Below are 22,643 nucleotides of genomic sequence, written 5' to 3'. Positions count from 1 at the left end.
CCTGTTCAGCCCCACAAACCAGCAAGAAAAAGAGGTTCAGCACTGATGAGATAAATGACCCAGATGATCATGAGGAAGAGCGGAGCTACTCTGGACTGGGGCAGGGGAAATGTGTCCTCTCAGGGTCTCAGATGATCCTCCTGGGCATTTGTTGTCATCCCAGTGCCCAGTTATCACTGTAAGTTTACAAGTACAATAACCCCAGCATTAAGGGTGTAATAACCCAGGGCTCAGAACCCTCAGGCATGAGGTCTGGCTAAAACATCTGACAAGCTTTCTAGTTGAGCAGCAGGGCTGGCTGAAGGAGATGGGATTCTAAAATGGCTGGCGAAGCGGGCAGATCATGAGTATCAACAATGGTCCTGGCACCAACTACATTAGTGGTGGCCCCACTATTCCTCCTCAAGCATGTTTTCTTGGAAATTGCAACCAACCAGAATCTTCCATAAGCTTTGCCTGGAGAGAGCAAACCTAAGAAACGAGCAGAACTAAGTGGCACCAGAAGTGGACTGCGCTGGAACACAACACTGGCTCATCACCAAGGTCCCTTCTGTCAGCAGTGCGCCCTCCCTCCACTGCTGTGAATGCTAGTGGATCGCCCCCCTTGCTTAGACATGCACCCTCTGCTGAAGACGAGCCACTTGCCCAGGAAGGCTACTCCCACCATGGAGCAACATGCCAGCGACAAATGGGCACGAGTGTGCGATGGCTGTTCATTTCATCTCAAGGAGGGGTCAACTCTGAGGAGCAACTGATGTTTCTGAGGGTCCCCACAGACCCTGACCAGGCTATTCTCCGGCTGAGATGCTATCTGTGCTTAGTTTTTATCTCCAACTCTATCCTGCTGCATCTTCTGAGAGCACTCTTTCTATAAATCACATAAACGAGAACTCCTGACTTGGCTCTGCTTCTAGAGAGACTTACCTAAGACACATGGCATATGCAAATCACCTCTGGATGAATGCTTTCTAAATATAGGCCTTAAAATTCCTCACAAATATGATTCCAGTGAACATTAGTTCACAGAATGTTTAAAAATTACAAAACCCTAAAATAAAGTACTGTGAGTGCGATTCACCAGGAAGAAATAACAAAAATTTTATAAAATGGAAGCATCAAATTATATTTGTATATATAAATTGATATATATATATATTGTATAAAAAGAAATAAAAACATGAGTGAGAGCAAAAATTTATCAAAAGCCAAGCCAATTTGTAAGAAAAAAAGAATTTTTAGTAGCATATAACAGATGAAATTAAAACTCAACATATGCATCAGAGAACAGATTAAACCCAGGAAAACACAGAATTAGTGTGGTAGGAAAAAAAAGATCTGAATAAACATCCCAGAATATAGCATAAAAAGACTTGAAGGTGGAAAATAGAAAATAAAGGTTGAAATACATGGAGAGCAGAGAGAGAAAGCTGACATACATCTACAGAGTAGGGACAATGGTATGGAAGCAATATTTCAAGAGACAATGCCTGAAAAGCATTCAAAGTTCATGAAAGATACCGAACTATAAATTCAGGAAGTCAACCAAATCCCAAATAGTATCAACAAAAAGAAACTCACAACTAGATACATATCATGTCATCTGGAACAAGTCTTCCTTGGTTTGAATCCTGCTTCCAACAGTTGCAACTGTGGCCAAATTATTGAACCATTCTTTGCCACAGTTTCTGATCTATGCAATTGGCTTAGTAATCGTACTTGCCTTAGAGATTGTCTTAAGGATTGGTATCTATAGAGCTCTTAAAATAGAGCTGTTGGGTTTTTTAACATGCAGCTGTGTTACTTTTATCTTGAATGCTCAAAGTGCTCTGGATCAGAGTCAGATTGCCCATTAATTATCTCACAAAAAAATAAAATAAAATAAAAATAAGTGAATAGGCCTCCCTTGCCCTAAGCGTTACCCATGATGAAAGTCATGTGGGCTGTGGGATATAGAGGCTCCACCTTTAAAGGGTGTATACAAAATCTCACACACTCTGGGACCCAGGGCAGATCTATTTGAAAAGATCCTGAGTCAGATCCACCTGCTGATCTTGGAGGGTCTCCCAGGCAGGTAGGAGGCAAATGAGCTCATTGGTAAAGGCAAATATACACATCCAAAGCTGGGAGGAGGTTAAAAGACAAAAGTAGTAAAATTATCTATATCCACAATAAGTAGTTAATGGATACACAAAACAAAAAGACATAAATTATACTGTCAAAATAGAATAATCATGGGGGGGGAGTAAAGATGGAGGGTTGTTAAAATGTGTCTGAAATTCAGAGATCAGCAACTAAATCACGTATACATATATAAACCTCATAATAACTACAAACCAAAAATCTATAACAGACACACAAGCATAAAAGAGAAAGGAATCCAAACACAAAGACAGTCGTCAAACTGTAAGGGGGGAGAAGACAAGAAAAGAGCAAAGAAGAACTACAGACCCCCCCCCCCGAAACAATGAACAAAATAGTGGTAATTATGCACCTATCAATAATTACTTTAAATGCAAATGGAATCAATGTTCTAATCAAAAGATACACAGTGGCTGAATAGGTACAAAAACAATACCCATGTATACACTGCGTACAAAACCTCACACCTAAGGAAACACACAGACTGAAGGCGAGGAGATGAGAAAAGGTCTTCCATGCAAATCGAAATCAAAAGAAAGCCAGAGTAGCAAAACTTACAACAGACAAAATGAACTTTAAAATAAAGGCAGTAATAAGAGTCAATAAAACAAACAACCCAATTTTAAAAATGAGCAGAAGATCTGAAATAGACATTTTTTTCCAAAGAAGACACCCAGATGGCCAACAGGCACACGAAGAGATGCTCAACATCACTAATCATCAGAGAGATGCAAATCAGAACCACAATGAGTTATCACTTCACACCTGTCAGAATGGCTATCATCAAAAAGACCACAAATAACAAACGTTGGTGAGGATGTGGGGAAAAGGAAACCCTTGCACAGTGCTGGTGGGAAAGTAAATTGGTGCAGCTACTATGGAAAACAATACAGAGGTTCTGCGAAACAACTAAAATAGAACTACCACCTTATTCAGAAATCCCACTCCTGGGTATATATATCCAAAGAAAACAAGAACACTAATTTGAAAAGTTTCTATGCTCAGTGTTTATAGCAGCATTATTTACAATAACCGAGACATGGAAGCAACTTAAGTGTCCATCAACAGACGAATGGATACAGAAGATGTGGTAAAGATACACAACGGAATACTGTTCAGCCGTAAAACAATGAAATTTCGCCACGTGAAACAACATGGATGGATCTGGAAGGTGTTATGTGTAGTGAAATAAGTCAGACAGAGAAAGACAAGTACTGTATATTGTTAACATAAACAAATGAACAAAACAAAACAGAAACAGACTCAAATATAGAGGAAACACTAGTGGTTAACAGTGAGGGTGAGGAAAGGGGGAAGTGGAAGCTAGGGGTAGAGGGTTAAGAAGTACAAACTACTATGTATAAAATAAGGGACAAGGACACATTGCACAGCACAGGGAATGTCGCCAATATTTTATGATAAATTTACATGGAATATCATCTATAAAAATTGTGAATCACTATGTTGTACACACAAAACTAATATAATATCATAAATCAACTATACCTCAATAAAAAGAAATATCTTGAACAACTTTATTGGTACTAACACTTTGGAAGACCATTTGACATAGTCTGGTAAGGCTGAAGACATATACGGCCTGTGATCCAGAATTCTGCTCCTTGAAAGGCACTCTTGAGAAATCTTGGCACATGTGTGCCAGGAAGGAGGTATAAGAATATTCATGGAAGTATATTGCATAACGACAAGAAAATAGAATACCAAATGTTCACTGCAAGAAAATAAATATATAAATTGTGGTGACTTCATACAATAAAATACGGAGCAACAGTAAAAAAAAATAATAATAATAAACTACAGCTACATGCCATCAAGCATAATGAATATCACAAACATATTGTTGGGCAAAACAGCAAATTACAGAAAAATACAGTATAATACTATTATGTAAATTCAATAACAATAAAATTAAGCAGCATGCCATTTAGATATATGTCAGTACATGGTGAAATCATAAATAAGAGCAAAGGAATTATAACCACAAAATTAAGAATAGTGACTCCCTTGGGTAAGGAGGCAAAGCAATGAAATTAGAGTGGCAGACAGTCAGTTTCAGGAGTATTAGAAATGTCACGTGTCTCACTTGGGTGGTGGGCACACTCATGTTCATTTCACGAATATGTCCTAAAACATACATACACTGCACTCAGTAAGTACAGAATAGTCTAAACAAAAGGAGGATTTTCCATGAAAAAATATAAAAGAAAGAAAGAAAGGAAAAGGGGAAGGAAGGAAGGAGAGAGAGAGGTGGAGACATCTTTTTTTAAAAATCTCCAAAATATCCTTGGCAGGCTGGAAATAGATCAGTAAAACACAAAACTCCATGTTCTATTATGTGCAGGGTTTGGCACTTTAAGTAGATTTCCTGAGACAATGTATCATTTCTTAGGTTCAAGAATTTTTTTTTTTTTTTTTTTTTGGCAAAAAAGTAAGAAAAGATCTTAGTTCTGGAGTTAGCATAGAACATAACATCACTTAAACTTCTTAAAAGTAGCTTTAAAATTGTAATAGTCACTGTGGAGCAGTCTTTATGAGTGACTCTCTTAGAGACCCCATCAATTGGCTTTGGAGATGAGAAAGCATCTTTATCACGGACCCCTGCTTTGCCAGGATGACACCCACAATTACTGTGGATTTCCCCCACTTCTCTCAATTTTTCTTTTACAGGCTGGGAAGGCACACTGGGATGACCAACCATGCGGACAGTAAGGATGATGTGTCTTTTCTCGTATGACGCACAAGGCAGGGGGCCCAGCCCCAGCAGTTTGCATCTTTTTAAAAGGTAATAAGCATTTAACAGTGCTTCGTCCTTAAGTTTGTTTCACTCCTGCCAATTTGAAAGCATGGGAATAAAGTCCTCCTCAACATCTTTTTAGTTTTACACCAATAACCCTTATTAAATAGAATTTAAAGTTTTATTGGTGGATCAGATTACTGTATTAAGGAAAAGAAGAAAACTCATATATAATATACATTATGTATTTATATATACATAATGTTTTATATATGCATATATTTTATAGACACACAAAATAAGACTGAAATATGAAGACCTCTTCAGAAAATTCGTATTTCGAAAGATGACTCTTTTTGGTTTTAAACACAGGAGAAAAGGATTTTGTCTTATAGGCATCACTCCCTCACACCACATCTTTCCCCTCCCTGGTGTTCATGTTCCACATAATGCTAATTAAATGCACATATTTAACTATTTTAAATGTTACAAAATTCAAGGCAGTCTTAATTCTCTCTTCAACCCAGAAATAAAATGAGAAAGTAAGTTGCTAATCTTTGGACTTTACAGAGGACTGAGAACTGAATTATAAAAGCGTATTTCACAGAAAAATCTAAATTGACTTACTGGGTTATGAATACTTGATTATGGTAGGGACAGTCCAGAAATAGCCCATTTTAATTCATTTGGAAAAAGTACTTATGCATTATACTGAGTCTTATGCTCAGGAAAGAGAACAGAAAAGGCATAATTTTGGGCTGTCAAGCTTAACACACCAGGTATAAAACACATATACCCTCACCCCGTTCTATGGTAGAATTGAAGCTGCTCAATATTGCACTACAGGTAGAATCCAAACAGCCAGAGAGCTACTCTGGTGTGGAGAAATGTGATCCACAAAAAGCACTGAGAGGAAGTTTACATACATACATATTATTAAGATAAATATCATTAAAGATGCTTTCATTAAAGAATGACTGTAATTTGAAACTCATCATTATCACATGTCAACTCAACATTTTAACATCACATCTTAAAAACGGAAATGGTACGAAAAGACAGAATCACAGTTCCATAGTCTCTGAACACAATTTGCAGAAGTGTCAGTAATCCTGGAAACATGTACATAATCATTCATTCCCTGTCAAAGCCATAGTAAGAATGACTCCCTCTGTATTTTTCCTTAAAGAGAAGTGCCATGGGCAGACCCATATCTAGTAAAATTAACAGACTAGTGAAGACAGGACACAATAGCCTGTGGTAAAGGGAGTCAACTTTCACAGGAGCTGAGAGACAGAACAGAGGGGCTTACCTTTATGATGGTTTGCACTGGATACAACTTTCCCCCACAAGGTTACAATGAATATTATTATTAGCAGTTTTCCTTTTGTTGCTTTCTGTAAGTATCTCTTACTCATCCTGCAAAAAAAAAAAAAAAAAAAAAAAAAAAAAAATCCTAAGTATGTGAAACGATTGCTTTTCCATTCTAAGTGTGTTATATTTAAAGCTTTCTGTGATACCTTAACACCTACGTATTGCATCTCTTGTATGTAAAAGGCTGTTCACTGTATATAAACTATGAACATAAAAAAATCTGTAGTTTTCCAAAGTACCCTGATCCAAAGTAAGAGATACGAGAGCCCTACCTCAGTCAGTCTTGATTCGCTTAACAATAGACTAAATTAACTGGGAAATATTACCATTTTTCTCTCCACGTAAATATAGATTTAATTTACAAAATGCAAGGCACAGTTGTTTGAAAAATCTTTAAATAAATGATTCGTTTTACTTTTTTTTTTTTTTAAATCCCTCCTTCAAGGCCAAGTCAAATGGCCAGAGTCAACGGTTTAGATAAAATGTGTCTGATGAATTTCTGCACAGAATAACATCACTTCAAATCTATTGTTCTGAGTGTGTTTTTAAAAAGTCACCGTATTGTAGAACACTGTTACTGGAGATACATGGATGGTTTAATATTGTTGAAATCCACCATGCTGTGCTTTATGAGAAGTAGAAGAAAAATGGAAAAGCAGAATGAAACGTATCAAGGTAACATTTTCAACTTGAGACTACAAAACTCAGGAAAGCAAAGAAATGTTAGAATAAAGTGACGGCTACCTGTAACAAAAGTGTAGCACCTAATTCCTGTAGCTCCTTGTGCAATGTTATTTTAACTGTTTTTCCAGACAAATTAGGGATGTTGGTATGTCTATCCCCATTCTGTAGATGAGGAAATTTGGAAATTTGTCTGAGGCCATGTAGTGATAGAGTAAAAAGTCAAACTGCCGGTTGTCTAAATCTAAAACTCTTCACATTGACTACCATATTGATGAGGAGTAAGCAAAACTGGTATCAAATATAAACCATCTGCATTTACTTATGAGAGAGATGAAAATGTATGTCTGTCACCCTGTGCCTTCTGAGACTTAGATCCTATACTGAACTCCATTCTTGTCTGACCTACGTTCTTGCCTTCATTCTAGTGCAAATTTGTGAGGTCACTTCCTGACCTAGCCTGATTCCTCTTTCTCTTGAGTTCTCTAAGTTATCTTTTTCCTCACCTTTTCACTTCCAAAACATTCCATCTCCAGAAATAGGACTCGGTGGTAGCAATGGTGGCTATACAATTTTAAAGGGACTCTTTCATACTGATAAATGTATACAAAATAAATGGATATATCCTGTATATTTAAGATAGATCTATGTTAACACTTCCTGGCTTGGAGAAACTGCACACACGAATTCAGGTGTTGAGGAGGCAGTGTTGTATGACGAAGAACGCAGACTCTCCGGAATCAGACTGTTTGGATTTGAGCCCAGGCTCTACTGGTTTCTAATTGTGTCATCTTGTGGGAGTTTCTGGATCTCCTGCTACAGCTCCTCCTTCTCTAATATGAGATGTGAATATGAGAAGACTCGCCCGATGGCTGGCACGCGTAAGGGCTCAGTGCCTATGAGATTAGAGGATGTTCAGTCATTTGGATGTTTTGCTGCCCCTGGAGTGCATGAGAGGCTGCCTCATTCATGAGATAACAAGGAATTTCAGTGGCTTCAATAGCTGCGAATTCTCCATGGACCTCGGTCTTGTGACATGTCGAGAGAATGTACAAAGGGATAGGTGTTTGACCTTTTATATTTGGTTGCTTGGCTTAAAATCCAGCTTCCTGCCTAATGTCTATATGCCTTTGAATAAATTATTCAACTAGGAGTATTTTTGTTATAATTAAAATGAGGATAATAATGTCTACCTCACAGTGTTGTCAGTATGGAAACAAAATGGGACAGTTCATGAAAAGAATTTAACACTATGCATAGGAGATAATAAATGCTTAATAAGGGTTAACCGTCACTATGGTCATTGCCTGGAAAGACCAGCATTTCTCTAATCTGTGTGTTCTGGGAGGTGTCAGTTCCACAGGATGTTGATACAGTGTTAGTGGAAAACAAATGGGGAAAATATATTTGCAAAATTCTGGTTCAACAAATTTAACCAGATTTTTTAAAGAGGCAAATTTGAGTGTGCAGCATTTTCCAGAAACCGTTCTTCACAGTATGATACAGAACACTAAGTCCTCAGGAAGCCTCTTAGAAAAATAATCTGTTTTAGTATTCACTCTCAGTAAACTAAAATGCCCATTAAAAATCTTTCATTCTATTGCCCTGTGTTCTTTTTTTTTGGGGGGGGCGGGTGGTTAGCACTCCTAATAGTTTTGTTATGAGATATCACCTTTCTCACATTTTTGCAGCCATCCTGCCTCCTCTTCTACACCTAGTCCCTGCAACCTTGCTGTCCTGCGCATCATGTAACAGAATGAACAGTTTAGCAAAAGTCATCTGACAAGAAGAGCTGCTTAGCATAATTCTTGATAATAGCTCTCCCATAGCAAACGGCCTCTGCGACAAGGTCAATGACCCATTGTATTTTCCATACTATTGTGCACCCACCAAATGGGATGACAGAAATGACAGCTGGTCCAACTGGTAACGAGACATACGGAAACAGAAACACCCACAAAGTCACCAGGCTATCAAACGAAGAAAAGGAAGGAGAATGCAGGTCAACATTTGGAAGTCTGTAAAGACCCCTGCCTCTCCCTCGCACACCGCCCCACTCCCACCCAGTCAGTTACCGTGTTCCGTCAATATGACTTCCTGCATCTCTTAACTGTACACACTTGTTTCCATCCCAACTGCAATACTGCAGCTCAGACCACGAAATTTCACACACAGCCTAACTGGAATTCATGCCACCAATACTGCCACCCTCTGGAATTGAAGGCAGGGTTTGTGTCTGCCCTTTTCATGACTATATTTGCAGTCTTTAGTATTGAGTAAGTGCCTGATGGATACTGTTGAGTGTAATGCATTCTCTATGCTGTAGCCAAATATGTAACCATGATCACGAGACACCCTTAATATGATTAAAACCATCACATGATTCCCTGCTATGTTTAAGATTTTTTTAAAAAGCCATAACCCTTAGTAGAATATAAAAAACCTTATCAGTGTCAGGGTTAAAAAAAAAAAAAACTTTACTCTTCATGTCTAGTCTTACGTCATTCCTCCCCACCTCTCTCTCCATATACATTCATAGTCAATATTTTAACTCTCCTAAATTGCCTCCATGGTGTCCAGCTAAATTTCACCCCCATGTCACATGAAACATATCAGACACCCACCCCATGCCCCGCTCACCCCTTGCCCCATCCACTCTTCAAAAGGCTAACTTCTATTTGTTGGCCAAGGTGCAGGTTACAATTCTTCTTACAGGATTTGGTCGAGACCACATTAAGCACCCTACTTTATGCACACCAGCCACTTGCCACACTGTATTCTAACTTTCCATTTATTTATCTCCATCCCTCACTCTCATGTAAGATTCTTAAAGAGAGGGACTGTGCACCACACATTTGTAAACACCTTGGGCCTGGCCAAGGTTCAGCTTAATAACTGGTAAACAGGTATTTGCTGAATGCTGGTGGTGCCTTAGAGCCAAATATATCGTGCAGTTGCCAACATGAGGAGGAAGCAAGTATGCGTCACTACTTTAGAATGAAATTAGCGAAAGACCCCCAGGAAGAAGAAAGTGAGAAAGGGGTGGGGGTAAACACATTCCACAATCTGTAATGGGTTTTATTTGAACTGATTTTTAACTAACACCCAAGTTGAGCAAACTGAAGTGTTAAGGGAGTGACGGAGGATTTTCAACAAAGGCACAGAGCCAAAGAAGAAAACCCAAAGTGGAGAAAGCTGAATGGTTCACTTCTTCTTGACCTTGTATGACAGCACAGAATGAGGAGGCATTCACTTCTCATTCAACGTGCTAACGACCGGGTCTCAGTTTAAAACCCTTCCACCACAGTCAAGGGACGGACACACTTGCAGAATTGTTACATTTATCTGTTAAAAAAAAAAAAAAAGCAAAATGTAAGTGAATTTTATAACAGCAAAAGCTGAGGGAAGAAGAAACTGGAAACTGAAGGATAAATTCACAGAGGGGATGAAAACTTGAAATTGCTCCCCAAACAGCAGCAGCTGGCGAGGAGCACAAGGGAGGCAGGATAACTGAGAACACGGTAACCTTGGCAGCGAAGGATGTAGAAGTGAGACGCTGTCAAAGTGGAGACTGACAGTTCAGTCTCCAGGCTCTTCTGCTCTCTCTTCTGTGTTACATGTTTCAGAGTCACTGACACGCAAACTTGTGGATGGTGTTAAGACTCTTGCCTTCCCACCAATGTTCAAAGTGCATTTAACTGTAAATAGGCAAGAACTGAAAAACTATGATGCTACCAGAAAAATCATTTCCCCATGAAAACAGAGGGTAAGTCTAGCTGATCTAAAGAAGAGACGATGAAGGGGAAAAGGTGGGAAAGGCTTATATACAAAGGAGATAAAAGCCCGGACTCCAACCACCTGGTCTCGTCTTGAGCTTAAGGCACTTCTGTGGGGAAAAAAGGTCATATGAGGCAATATATATGAAAATCTTTTCAGAACATTTCTCTACATTGCTCTAATATTCATACCAACCTAGTATTAACTTTTTACAATGGCATGAACTTTAATAGCCAAATCTAGTACAGGAATTTAACCTTGAAGTAGATTGTGCCCGTTGAAAATATAAGTTCCTTTTTTTCCTGATAGGGACCAGAATGATCCTTTATATAAATATAAATATAAATATAAATCAGACAATATGACTGCACCCTACTCTTTGCTGAAAATCTGAGAATTTACTCTATTGAAATGAAGTAAAAGCTAAATTTCTTACTGGACACAAATTACTGAGAGACAGCTCAACATCCCCTCTCTCCTCGGCCCCTCTGCCTCATTCCACATCCCTGCCCCCTCCTTCCTGCACTTCAGCCACGTCAGCGTCCCCTCTGTCCTACTGTTGGAAGAGGTCACCCAGAGGACAAGACCACCGGCTGACCCTCAAGCTGGACCCAGGCAGTCGGAGGCTCCTAGCCACCCCCCATCCTTGGAGTGTGTGTTCTGTCCACTGTTCCCACAGTGGGAGCTGCTCCAAGGACTCAGCCTTGAGAGAGCTGTGTGTCATCTGGACTGAACACATAACGGAACCCCAGGAAGGCCTCTGCACAAACTTTTAAGATTTGGCGGGCAGGTGGGGAGGCCTACTCATCTTGGCGCACCCAACACAAGCCTCATATGCAAGTTCCCTAGCTTGTTACACCTGCCACCTGCCAATTAGCTCGTATTTTCTTAAGTAACTTCAAGACAAAGAGTTTAGAATATAAATCAGTCTTTCAAGGCCTTCTAAATGGAAACAATAGCTATAAAATTCTTTTTTTTTTTCTTTTTGATACATCAGTGTTTTAGGATGAATGTTCTTTTAGATTCCGTAGTTAAGAAATCAACCCTGGAGATTTAGCCAGGAAAGCTCCACTAATTTCCAAGGATTGCCTAGCAGCAAATGTAAGCCTCATTTAAGAGCCACTATTGCCTCCTTCCTTCACCCAAAATTTATACTTCCATTCATTTCCCCACAAAACTGCAATTTTGGTGGGTACAGAAACTCAGGAGTGCTTTTGCTTTATGCCTAGTAATGTACAGCCCAAGTGCTGATTTTACATAAATGCCTTGGCCACATACAGACCGTAATGACAGGAAATAGAAATGCATTCTCTTTTAAATGATTTTTCCAGAAATATATAATATTCTAAGTCTCCAAGCACTAATACCCAAAGCAGACAAACACGCTTGTGAGAGTACTAGAAAGGCACCTGAAATGACGAGGGCTGGACAAAACCACGGTGCTGTGCATCTGTTACTACAACTGAGTCACTCACCCTCCTTTTCTGTCTAGAAAATGGGAATGCCATCTATTCTCTCAAACAAGGATGTCATGACAACAAACAAGAAATCATGTGACAGTTTGAACTTAAAGATACATGATAAATCAGCAGTATTCCCATTTCTTCAAAGATCCTTCTTTAAGAGCAAGGGCTTGCAAGTCACAAATGGGATCCTGGTTCCAACACATATTAAATACATTTGTCAAGTTCGTTTAACAACTTGGAGCCTCAATGCCCACATATGGAATGCATGACTACCATTACATATTGATAGGACTGCCATAAGGAATAAACACAATGTATATAAAGCATCTAACACAAAGCCAGAATAAAGTAGACACTCAAACTGTAACTATTATTAAATATTATTAATAACACCTGGAACATAGCCTCCTGGCTAGGAATGAGTGGGAAATAAAAAGTCTTTGGGCAACAAATAAAAGAGCCCATGTGTTTTAGACATAGGTGAAAAATGAATCTACTTTTAGGAATTTATCCTAAGTCTGTAGAATTAGAAATAAGAATCTGAAACAGGCTGAAAAGGGAAGGAGAGCTGATTAACGGAGTCTTCTGATGGCTCTGCAAAATGAATATTGATACTAGGATATCAGAGAATAGACATCAGATCTATAAATGTACAGAATTCTAGGATCATTGGGTAGAAGGACAAGTGCTCTTCAAATGCCTCTAGAGATACCTAAAGCACAGCATGCTAACTGAAGTTATCAGTATTACTATGTATGCTTGTCACTTTAAATGCACCTATGGTCAATTAATTTATGACAAGGGAGACAAGAATATACAACGGAGAAAAGACAGTCGACTCGGTAAGTGTTGCTGGGAAAACTGGACAGGCACATGTAAAAGAATGAGCTTAGAACATTTCCTCACACCATATATAAAAATAAACTGGAAATGGGTTGGAGACCTAAATGAAAGACCTGAAACTGTAAAACTCCTAGAAGAAAACATAGGCAGAATACTCTTTGACATAAATTGTAGCAATATTTTTTGGACCTATCTCCTAAGGCAAATGAAATAAAAGCAAAAATAATCAAAGGGGCCTCATTAAACATAAAAGCTTTTGCACAGCAAAGGAAACCATCAACAAAACGAAAAGACAACATACAGAATGGGGGAAAATATTTGCAAATGATATAACAGATAAGGGGTTAATATCCAAAATACATAAATAGCTCATACAACTCAATACTGAATAAAAAAATGGGCAGAAGACCTGAAATAGACATTTTTTCCAAAGAAGATATACATATGGCCAACAAGTACATGAAAAGATGTTCAACACTGCTAATCATCAGAGAAGTGCAAATCAAAACAACGAGATACCATGTCACATTTGTCAGAACAGCAATCATGAAAAAGTGTACAAATAACAAATGTTGGCAAGGATATGGAGAAAAGGGCACCTTTGTAAACTGTTAGTGGGGATGTAAATTGGTGCAGCCACTATGGAAAACAGTATGGAAATTCCTCAAAAAACTAAAAATAGAATTGCCATACCATCTAGCAATTTCACTCCTGGGTATATATCTAGAAAAGATGAAAACTCTAATTGTAAAGATACAGGCACCCCAATGTTCACAGCAGCATTATTTACAATAGCCAAGATATGAAAGCAATCTAAGTGTCCATCACCAGATGAATGAACACAGAAGCTGTGGTATATATGTGTGTGCACACACACATACATGAATATTACTCAGCCATAAAAAGAATGAAATTCTGCCATTTGCAGCAACATGGAAGAACCTAGAGAATATTATGGTTAGTGAAATAAGTCAGAGAGAGAAAGACAAATACCGTATGGTATCACTTATATGTGGAATCTAAACACTAAAATAAATGAATCTATACAGCAAAATAGAAACAGACTCACAGATATAAAAAAACAAACCAGCGGTTACCAGGGGAGAAAGGGAAGGACAGAGACAAATTGGGGGTACAGGATTAAGAGATACAAACTACCATGTAAGAAATAGATAAGCAACAAGATTACAGCACAGGTAATTGTAGCCATTATCTTGTAATAACCTTTAATGGAGTTTCATCTGTAAAAATACATGGAATCACTATGCTGTACACCTGAAACCAATATAATATTGTAAAACAACTATACTTCAATAAAACTTCAAAAAAATAAATGTACTGGCTTAAAATATATTGGCTCACTCAATGTATCATTGGATCCTTATGATAACTCTTAGAGCTAAGTTCTACATGTATTAATATTCCCTGATTACATATAGAATCTAAAAGAATAATTTGAAGACAAGTAGTAGGTGGTGGAGGAGGGTCTTGAAACTGATTTTCTGCCCACTGGTTCAGTCCTCATTGCAACAGCAGTTAAACAATGCTCCAAATACTCTGTGATGGGCCCCAAAAGTATATGATGCATTTTAGGTGTTCACTAAAAAAAAGCTAAAAGGCAGTTCTAGCTCTCAGTAATCTAGAAAGTCATCAAAAGAAAGTCACCACGTTGCCATGATACTGGATAAAGGAAATACTATTGTTTCTCATCACTGTACTCTATGAACTATTAAATGATCAATCTTTAAATGGTACATCTTTTATTATTTATATACACTGCATGGTCTGGTGAAAAGGTGATGTTAAGTGTCCAATGTCTACCAGACATCAGTCTATTGAAATTAGACCTAATGGAATTGCTCTATCAAAAGTGGCAACCGTAGGTAGGGTTGTCAAATAAAATACAGGGTATCAATTTAAATGTATCTTTTAAAAAAAAACAAAACAGGTTCACTGAGATATAAATGATATATATATAAATGCTGCAAATATTTAATGTACACAATTTGATGCATTTGGACATGCCAACACCCATGATACCAGCGCCATCATCAAGGTGTATACATACCCATCACCCTCAAACTCCCCTTGCATCCCTTTGTTCTGTCTGTACTTATGTATTAAGAACAACACTTAACATGAGATCTACCCTCTTAATAAATTTCAAAGTGCACAACACCATACTGTTAACTACGTGCACCATGTTGTACAGCAGAACCTAGGACTTATCTTTTATAACTATAACTTCACAACTATTGAACAACTAACTCCCCATGTCCTCCTCCCCTCTCCCCTGGCAACCACCACTTGACTTTCTGCTTCTGTAAGTTTGACTGTTTTAGATGCCTCATCTAAGTGGACTCATGCAGTATTTGTCCTCTTGTGACTGACTTATTTCACTTAGCATAACGTCTTCCAGGTAGAGCCATGCAATCACAAATGGTAGGATTTCCTTCTTTCTTAAGACTGAATAAAATTCCACTCTGTGAGTATACCATCTTTCCTTTATCCATTCATAACTTCATATATCTTAATGAGCTCCTTTAGAGGGAAGACTGGAACACTGTCAGATTTTGGTACAACAAAGCACTACACTTCAGTTAATAGCTTAAGCAATGGAGAAGTCAACTGCTTAAGAATCAAAGCAGCAACCACTATGTGCTTTAAACCTCAGTCTGCAGTAAGCTGTCTAATACATATATTGCCTTCTGACTTGCTCCTTTTGCAACAAGATTTCAGCTCTTTTAAAATTTCACTTTTTTACCCTTTCCAATATCTGGAACTTACTTTTCTGAATAAAATCATGTAAAATACACTAACTCGCCCTTCTCTTTGCCATCAGCTATTTCTTTCCACGTCTAACATTTTCCCTATGGACGAACTTGGCTTCCTCAATCATAGGGCAGGTATATCCCAGCAGTATGCATATCATAGTGCAAAGCAGCAGTCAAGTGGTTTAATGTGTTATCTTGAGAAATTTTCCCAATGATTAGATTTATTAGCTTGTGAAATTATATCCCAAAGTGGTGGTAGAAGGCTATTACTTGAGTCTATTTTAGAAAAACGCTCCAAGAGCACACTGAGTAGGGGAAAGCCCTACACCAGGGGCAGGGGTAGGACTGGTCCAAACTAAAGCCATTGCCATTTCATATTTGTTGAAAACCTACTGACCTTATTTCCTCCCAATTTTTATCCTCTTCATTGTTGGGAATAAAATCCAAGACATATCAGATGGAGTATTATACAAAACAACTGTGCCAGGTACCACTACAGTTTTACAACCAACTTAACCAATAATCCCTATGTTAACACTCTTCTTACCATGTACAATTAAGGTACTTTGTAAAGTATTTTACAAATTAGACTTACTACCAAATCATGTTAACGTCGGTAATATTGCAAAAGGATAAACATCATATGGTGCATATTCAGTGGAATATTATGCAGCCTTAAAGAGGAATGAAATTATGATACATGCTACAACATGGATGAACCTCGAAAACATGCTAAGCGGAGTGAGCCTGACACAAAAGTACAAATATTATATTATCCCACTTATGAGATATCTAAAATAGGCAAACTCATAAAAGACAGAAGTAGAAGATAGATCACCAGGAGCTGAGGGGAGGGAGAAATGGGGATTTATGGTTTAATGGGTATAGAGTTTCTGTTTGGGATGATCAAACAGTTCTGGAAATAAATAGTGGGCATGGTTGCACAACATTGTGAGCATACTTAATTATATTCAGTTATACACTTAAAATAGTAAATTTTATGATGTTATCTGTACTTCATCACAATAAAAATAAAAAATAAAACACAGTATGGCAAGAGTCATAACGGGAACAGCTCTATCATATAATCTACATTTATTTTCTTCCTGGCTCTTAACACTATCTGAAATTATACTGCTGATCTAGGTGTTTGCTTGTTTATTGCCCCTCTCTCCCCCTATAAGAATACAAATTCCGTAAGAGCAGAAACCTAGGCTTTCTATTTCATTGCTTCAGCCTCAGCACCTACAATGCTTCTTGTCACAGAGTAGGAGCAGAATAAGGGAGTTAACAAATGCAAGAAATAGTGTATGTGTCCTTTCTATTTCTATTTGGTTATACTACATGATCATGCACTTTTTCTTATGTCTGATAATATTTAATGCCTCCATCCCTTGTAGGCAGTAGGATACTTTCAACAGTTATTTATCTTACGTGTAAGTCCCGTCTCTACAACCAGATTCTAAGCTCCTTGAGAAGTCATATGCCGTAGCTCTGCTTCCCCACCCTTAGCCTTGTGTACTGCTGTATGGTGCCCTAGAACTTTCACATCCACGCTCACACTTGATGCCCATGACCATGAGGCTGGCAGATATAATCATCCCCCTTGCAGAGATAAGGAGAAAAGCTCAGGAAAATTAAGTGACGTGTTCAAAGTCAAAGTTACTAAGTGGCAGAGCTGGAACTCGAAACCAGGTCTTCTAGCTCCAGGTCCAAAATTCTTTCCATTAAAAGTTTGGTAATGAAAACAGTGATGCTAATGTCCTATTTTTCCATATCTTAAAATTAAATATGTACTTTAAAAGCATTCCTACTAAATTGGGGGGGGGGCGGTAATTTATTTTTAAAAAGATAGCCTCATCATGGATTTTTAAATACTCAAAAAAGAAGCAAATTATACATGTCTGGAAATAAACTTACCTAACTATTTACTACTGTAATACTAGAGGGAAAGAGGAGAGAGGGAGGGAAAAAGTGAGGGAGAGAGAAAGAAAAAGAAGGAAGAGGAGGGAAGAGAAGAAAAGGAAAGAAAGCTGTCTATAGACCCACGATGGGGCCAGATGGAGCCAATCACATAAGCAAAATAAGGGCTCGGTCTCACCATCCAGTTTACCTGTGGAATTCACTCAGCTCCAGCCCAGGGATGGTACATGCAAACGTGAGCTTCGTTCTGCCACGCCTCCCACTTCTCATAAAGAACCAGAAATTCAGAATCGTATCTGAAACCTCTCAATTTTAATTGTTTTCAATTAATTCAATTTTTAAGAACACTCTGCATGCCAAATGCTGCCTGTGCACAGCACTGTGTGGCCTCTGATCTGAGCCATCATTTTTCTGGGTAGGTTTTAGAACAGACAGCACTTTCTAGTCATAGGCTCTGTAAACTCCGTTTGACTTGAATCAGACAAAAACAAAGCAGGGAGAGAGCAGATAAAGACAAAAACGACCTCATACAAATTGGTTTACTTTCCCTGCTCTTCTTATTCAACCTCATTAAAACCTGTGCCTAGACTTACGGCCTTCAGGTGAGCGCTTCTACATCAAAGAACTGCACTTCTGGGAGTATTTTAAGATCCATAGATTTGAAGGCGCTTAGACTATGAACATAACATAAAACTAAGTGTGCCTTCCATGGGAGACTCCGGAGGCCAAAAATAGTTTTCACTGTTGCAAGGACAAGATTTGACCCTGTACTTCCGCAGCGGTTCACAAAGATTATAACTGGGAATGAAAGGAAGTCAAGGGCCTACTGAAAAGCAGGTGTCTTGAGCCACAAGTAGCAGGCACAGCATCTGCACGCTGGCGTCGGGTGGAAAACACCGCAGGAAAACAACAAAGCACAAGGCATAAAAATACCAAAGAAGTCGGCTGGTTCTTTTCAGCTGGGAGGAACAAAAATCTACAGAGTACAAAAGGGTATTCAGAAGACTCAGGTAAAAATCTGAAGCCTTAAATAGCTTATGGCACAGATAAGCTGGAAAATAGAGGCAAAGGAAGTCAGCGGAGAATGAAATGTTTGCGCTCAGTCTCCTCCTAGCCTAGGGCTCCAAGGGCAGTTCAGATCTGCCTCGTGTTCACTCTTCCCCCAGACTCAGTGACACAGCTCCCTTGATGGTGCCAGCTTCCTCTTACCAAAGTACTTCAATTTATTACAGAAAGTTTTCTGGGAAGCGCCTTAAAAAAAGGTATCTAATGTGAATGCTCAGGTCAACATTCTGTATTTAAGTTCTCTCCCGGCTACAAGGAAGTGCAGAAAGAACACATTTGGAGCAAGAATACTTGGATTTGAGTCTTGCTCACTTGCTACTGCTCAGGTTAGATGCCTGCTGGAGTCAGTTCATCTCTTTGAGCCTCAGCTGATTTTTTTGGTAAAATGAGGGTGTAACACTGGCCTTCACTACTGCACAGGGTTGTTGTGAAGATCAAAAGAGCTAACCTATATGGAAGTGTCTCACAAGTTTTAACCCCAACAATCGTATCATCTAAAGAGTCAAAGGCTTATCATTCAATAAAAGTACAGCCTCACCCATCATCCAACAAACGTTATTAAACATCCACCATTACTCTTAAACTGGCTATAACATAGCTGTGAAAATGACAGGCAGGATCCTTGCACACGTGGAACCTACAGTTTGATTCAAGTTGTAAATTCTCAATTTTTGACAATAACACAGTAAACAAAATAATTCATCTTTCAGCTAATAAAAGGATTATAAATACGTTTTCAATAATGGATTGCTTGTTTTCCATGCATTACCATAAAGAAAAGAATACAATGGCAGACCTTAATTAAATTCAGAGTGACTCCTAGGCTGAAATCACACCAAGTATAGTCTCCTACCCAGGCGTCATCTGTACGGAGCAATTATTACACAGTCAGCACAGACACACTTGCCCTCAGGCAAACTTAAGGGAAATGCAGCTGCTTGCTCAAAGCTTGGCTTGGGGAAACCCTGTATTCCTCCAAGACGGCTACTGCTGACTGCTCATTCTATGCAAGCCCTTGGGTTGGCATTGAAAGTGGTACCAAGATCTGCAAGCGCAGTTCCTTCCTTCCTTCCTTCCTTCAAGGGACTCATAATAGAGGAATATAAATAAGATTCATACAATCACGTAAGTAAGAGAATGATGCATGGAATATTAAATAAAAGACGGCAGAGGTTGAGAGACAGACCTAACTTAGGGTGTCCAAGGACCTTCATAAACTTTTGACAAACCAGAAAAAGCACCAGACAGTCATCAAAATTCTGAGTTAGCTTCTAATCATGTTTTCGCCTGTCTCATTATATGAATTATAACCAGTTTTCCTATTCATAAAGTGAAAAATAGAACATTAGCAACCCTCTGGCTTTCTCAAATCCTTTTTGAGAAAAAAGTCAGGGTAGAATAAACAGATTTATCTGAACATCAGTGACCCCACAAGTTTGGTAGCTGCATGAGATAACAGCTGGGAAGCACCCTCACTGCTTCCAACCCCAAGGATGTCCTCCATAGGTGCTAAACCTGGCTCTGAAGCAGGAAAGAACTGAACTAAACCTTGAAACATGGGAAAATTTTTAATAAGCAGTGGTTATTTAAAGAAAAAAAAAAGTCAGGCCAAGTCAAGGGAGCAGTCTGGAGAAAGACACAGAACTGGGAACACATAAGGATTCAGAACGGCAAGTGGGTCTCACTTGATTTCATCCTAAAGTCCATGGACTGGAGTAGTAAGAGTTCAGTCTGTGACTGTATTTCAAAAATTAAAAAACAGGCTAAGCAAGGTAAAGTGACTTGCCCAATAGGGACACACCCCTAAGTGGCAGCTCTGCGACCCGAATCCCAGTCCTCTGATTACAAATTCCTTGTTCCTGCTATCAGATCAGCCTCTGCCGAGGCTGGTGGGCGGGCACAGTATACACCAGATGAAGAGCAGAGAAAGAGTTCCTGGCCTTCACACTAATTTCCATTTTGCACCGAGGGAGAAAGACGACATAATGCCGCAGTACAGGGAAACTCTGGTCCTTTTTTATTTCTCTTCTGGGTTCTACGCCTTCTGTCCTGAGAACTGTATTAAAAAATCAAGTTCACAGAACCTCTGACACCATCTGCTGACACCACACTCTACAAACATCAAATTTAGAAGGTAATACAGTTAACTTTCAGTCTACTTGGGGACCTAATCCAATTTGTGAGTTATCTGGGGAGCACGTGTTCTCCACCTCCGTTCACCTTTGCTGTTCACCCAATTCTGGACGAACTCTTCCCACCATAAGATGTAAAGAAAAACAAAACAAAACCCAGCCACTGAATTAAAATGTATTTAAAATGTAACTGTATGCTTGAAAGCCCCACGTTGGTCCCTAACGGTAAACAGCAATAATTTTGGACTCTTTATTCTGTCCACACCAGTGACTTGATCATTTATGTTACGCCATGCCTACACAGGCTTAATTCTCACCTTCTGACAGAGGATAATTCTATTGATATAAATTATTCCTCTCTCCCTTCAGAGTTTCTGTCCCTCTGTAATACAGTTTGCCTCAGAAAGGAACCCAGGAAGTAAAGCCAATGCAATATACCTAAATCTAGAAATAACTCCATGGTTATGACAAATAATTGGTTGTTCTTTGCGAGAGGATATGGGTAAGGCCTCCCTTTGATAAAGGAGACAGCATTTTCCCAAAGCCAGAACTGGTTTCCTTTTTCTTTAGACTCAGACCATCCTCCAAAAATTAGGACCAGCTCTAGCAGTTGGAATAAGACATTTAAGTAGATCTGTCCCAGTACCGTGGGACTCACATCACACTGGTCAGTCTGGCTCTCACGGGTGCCCCAGCTCTGGAAATCGAGCTTCTACCATTTTCCAGGCCCAACTTCTTTCTCCAGCCCCTATAGAGGACTTTTCTTTGCTCTTGCCCCCTCCCCAGAGTTCCGGTTCTGAACTCAGCCCTAGTCTTTGCTACCCCCGACAGCCTTCCCTGACACGCAGTGCCTGCTCATGCCCCTCTGGTTCTCCGCGAGAATTCTCTAGATTACATTGCTCTTGCCCTATGGCCTAGAAACCATGCTTCAGCTACCAGAATGGACCTTCCCTCAAGGACCCAAGATGGGCCTGATCACATCATCAGGCCCTCACGGTGGCACGGTCCATTTCTGGATCCAAAGGGTCCCCATCTGTGTCTATGTGGTAGTATTGACCACTGGGGCTTACAATCTAATTGAATAGACATTAAGAAAAAGACTGGGTCTTGACTTTAGCTATTTTATATTGTTAGCTCTCACAGGCATTTAAAATATCAAAGAATGAAATAGTGTGGTTCATGAGTTGTAGGCTAATTATTCAGCTATAATTAGGACAACCCGTTTGACACTGACAGTGCGACAGCCGTGCTGACCAGCGGGTGCAGAGCTCGGGAACCAGACCTCCTGGATCCGAACCCTACCTTAGACATTTCTCAACTTTGGGCCGCTGGACAAAATTAACAAGTGCTTCAGTTGCTGAAATGGGGAAAATGGTGCTTTTCTCAAAGAGCTGTGAAGGTTAAATGTGTTAATACACAGATACTGCTCAAGGTGGGCTTCACTCACAATCAATGCTCAGCAGGTAGATATGTATTATCTGAGTGGGCTGCCATGTCTTACAAACAATTAGAAGGTTCATAATGAAGATCAAATCGAAAAGTCAATGTCATAATGAAATCAGCTATTAACTCCCAAGGAGACGTCTCTGACCCTCCCCAGGACAGCTGACTTTGCCCCCCCGTACATCAGTAACTATTTAGCTGGGAGGTCTGGAGTACTGAGGCTGCCTTGACAGCTTACCACATTTTTGAAAGCCCTTTCTCTGTTAAACCT

At 39.2% G+C, this 22,643-nt stretch overlaps 1 protein-coding gene across 2 annotated transcripts in view; it reads right to left on the bottom strand.

The window, feature by feature from the left end:
• Positions 1 to 22,643, bottom strand: part of TAFA2 (TAFA chemokine like family member 2) — a 439,356-nt gene that overhangs the window by 115,558 nt on the left and 301,155 nt on the right. For both annotated transcript variants that reach the window (XM_032493135.1, XM_014565746.2), the window contains one exon: positions 6,207 to 6,313. In XM_032493135.1, the coding sequence (XP_032349026.1) occupies positions 6,207 to 6,312 (106 nt within the window). In that variant the 5' untranslated portion in view covers position 6,313. The remainder of the gene's footprint in view (positions 1 to 6,206; positions 6,314 to 22,643) is intronic.

Source organism: Camelus ferus, chromosome 12 (assembly GCF_009834535.1).
Source record: "Camelus ferus isolate YT-003-E chromosome 12, BCGSAC_Cfer_1.0, whole genome shotgun sequence".
NCBI classification, from domain to species: Eukaryota; Metazoa; Chordata; class Mammalia; order Artiodactyla; family Camelidae; genus Camelus; species Camelus ferus.
This window is presented reverse-complemented; position numbering and strand designations above follow the sequence as displayed.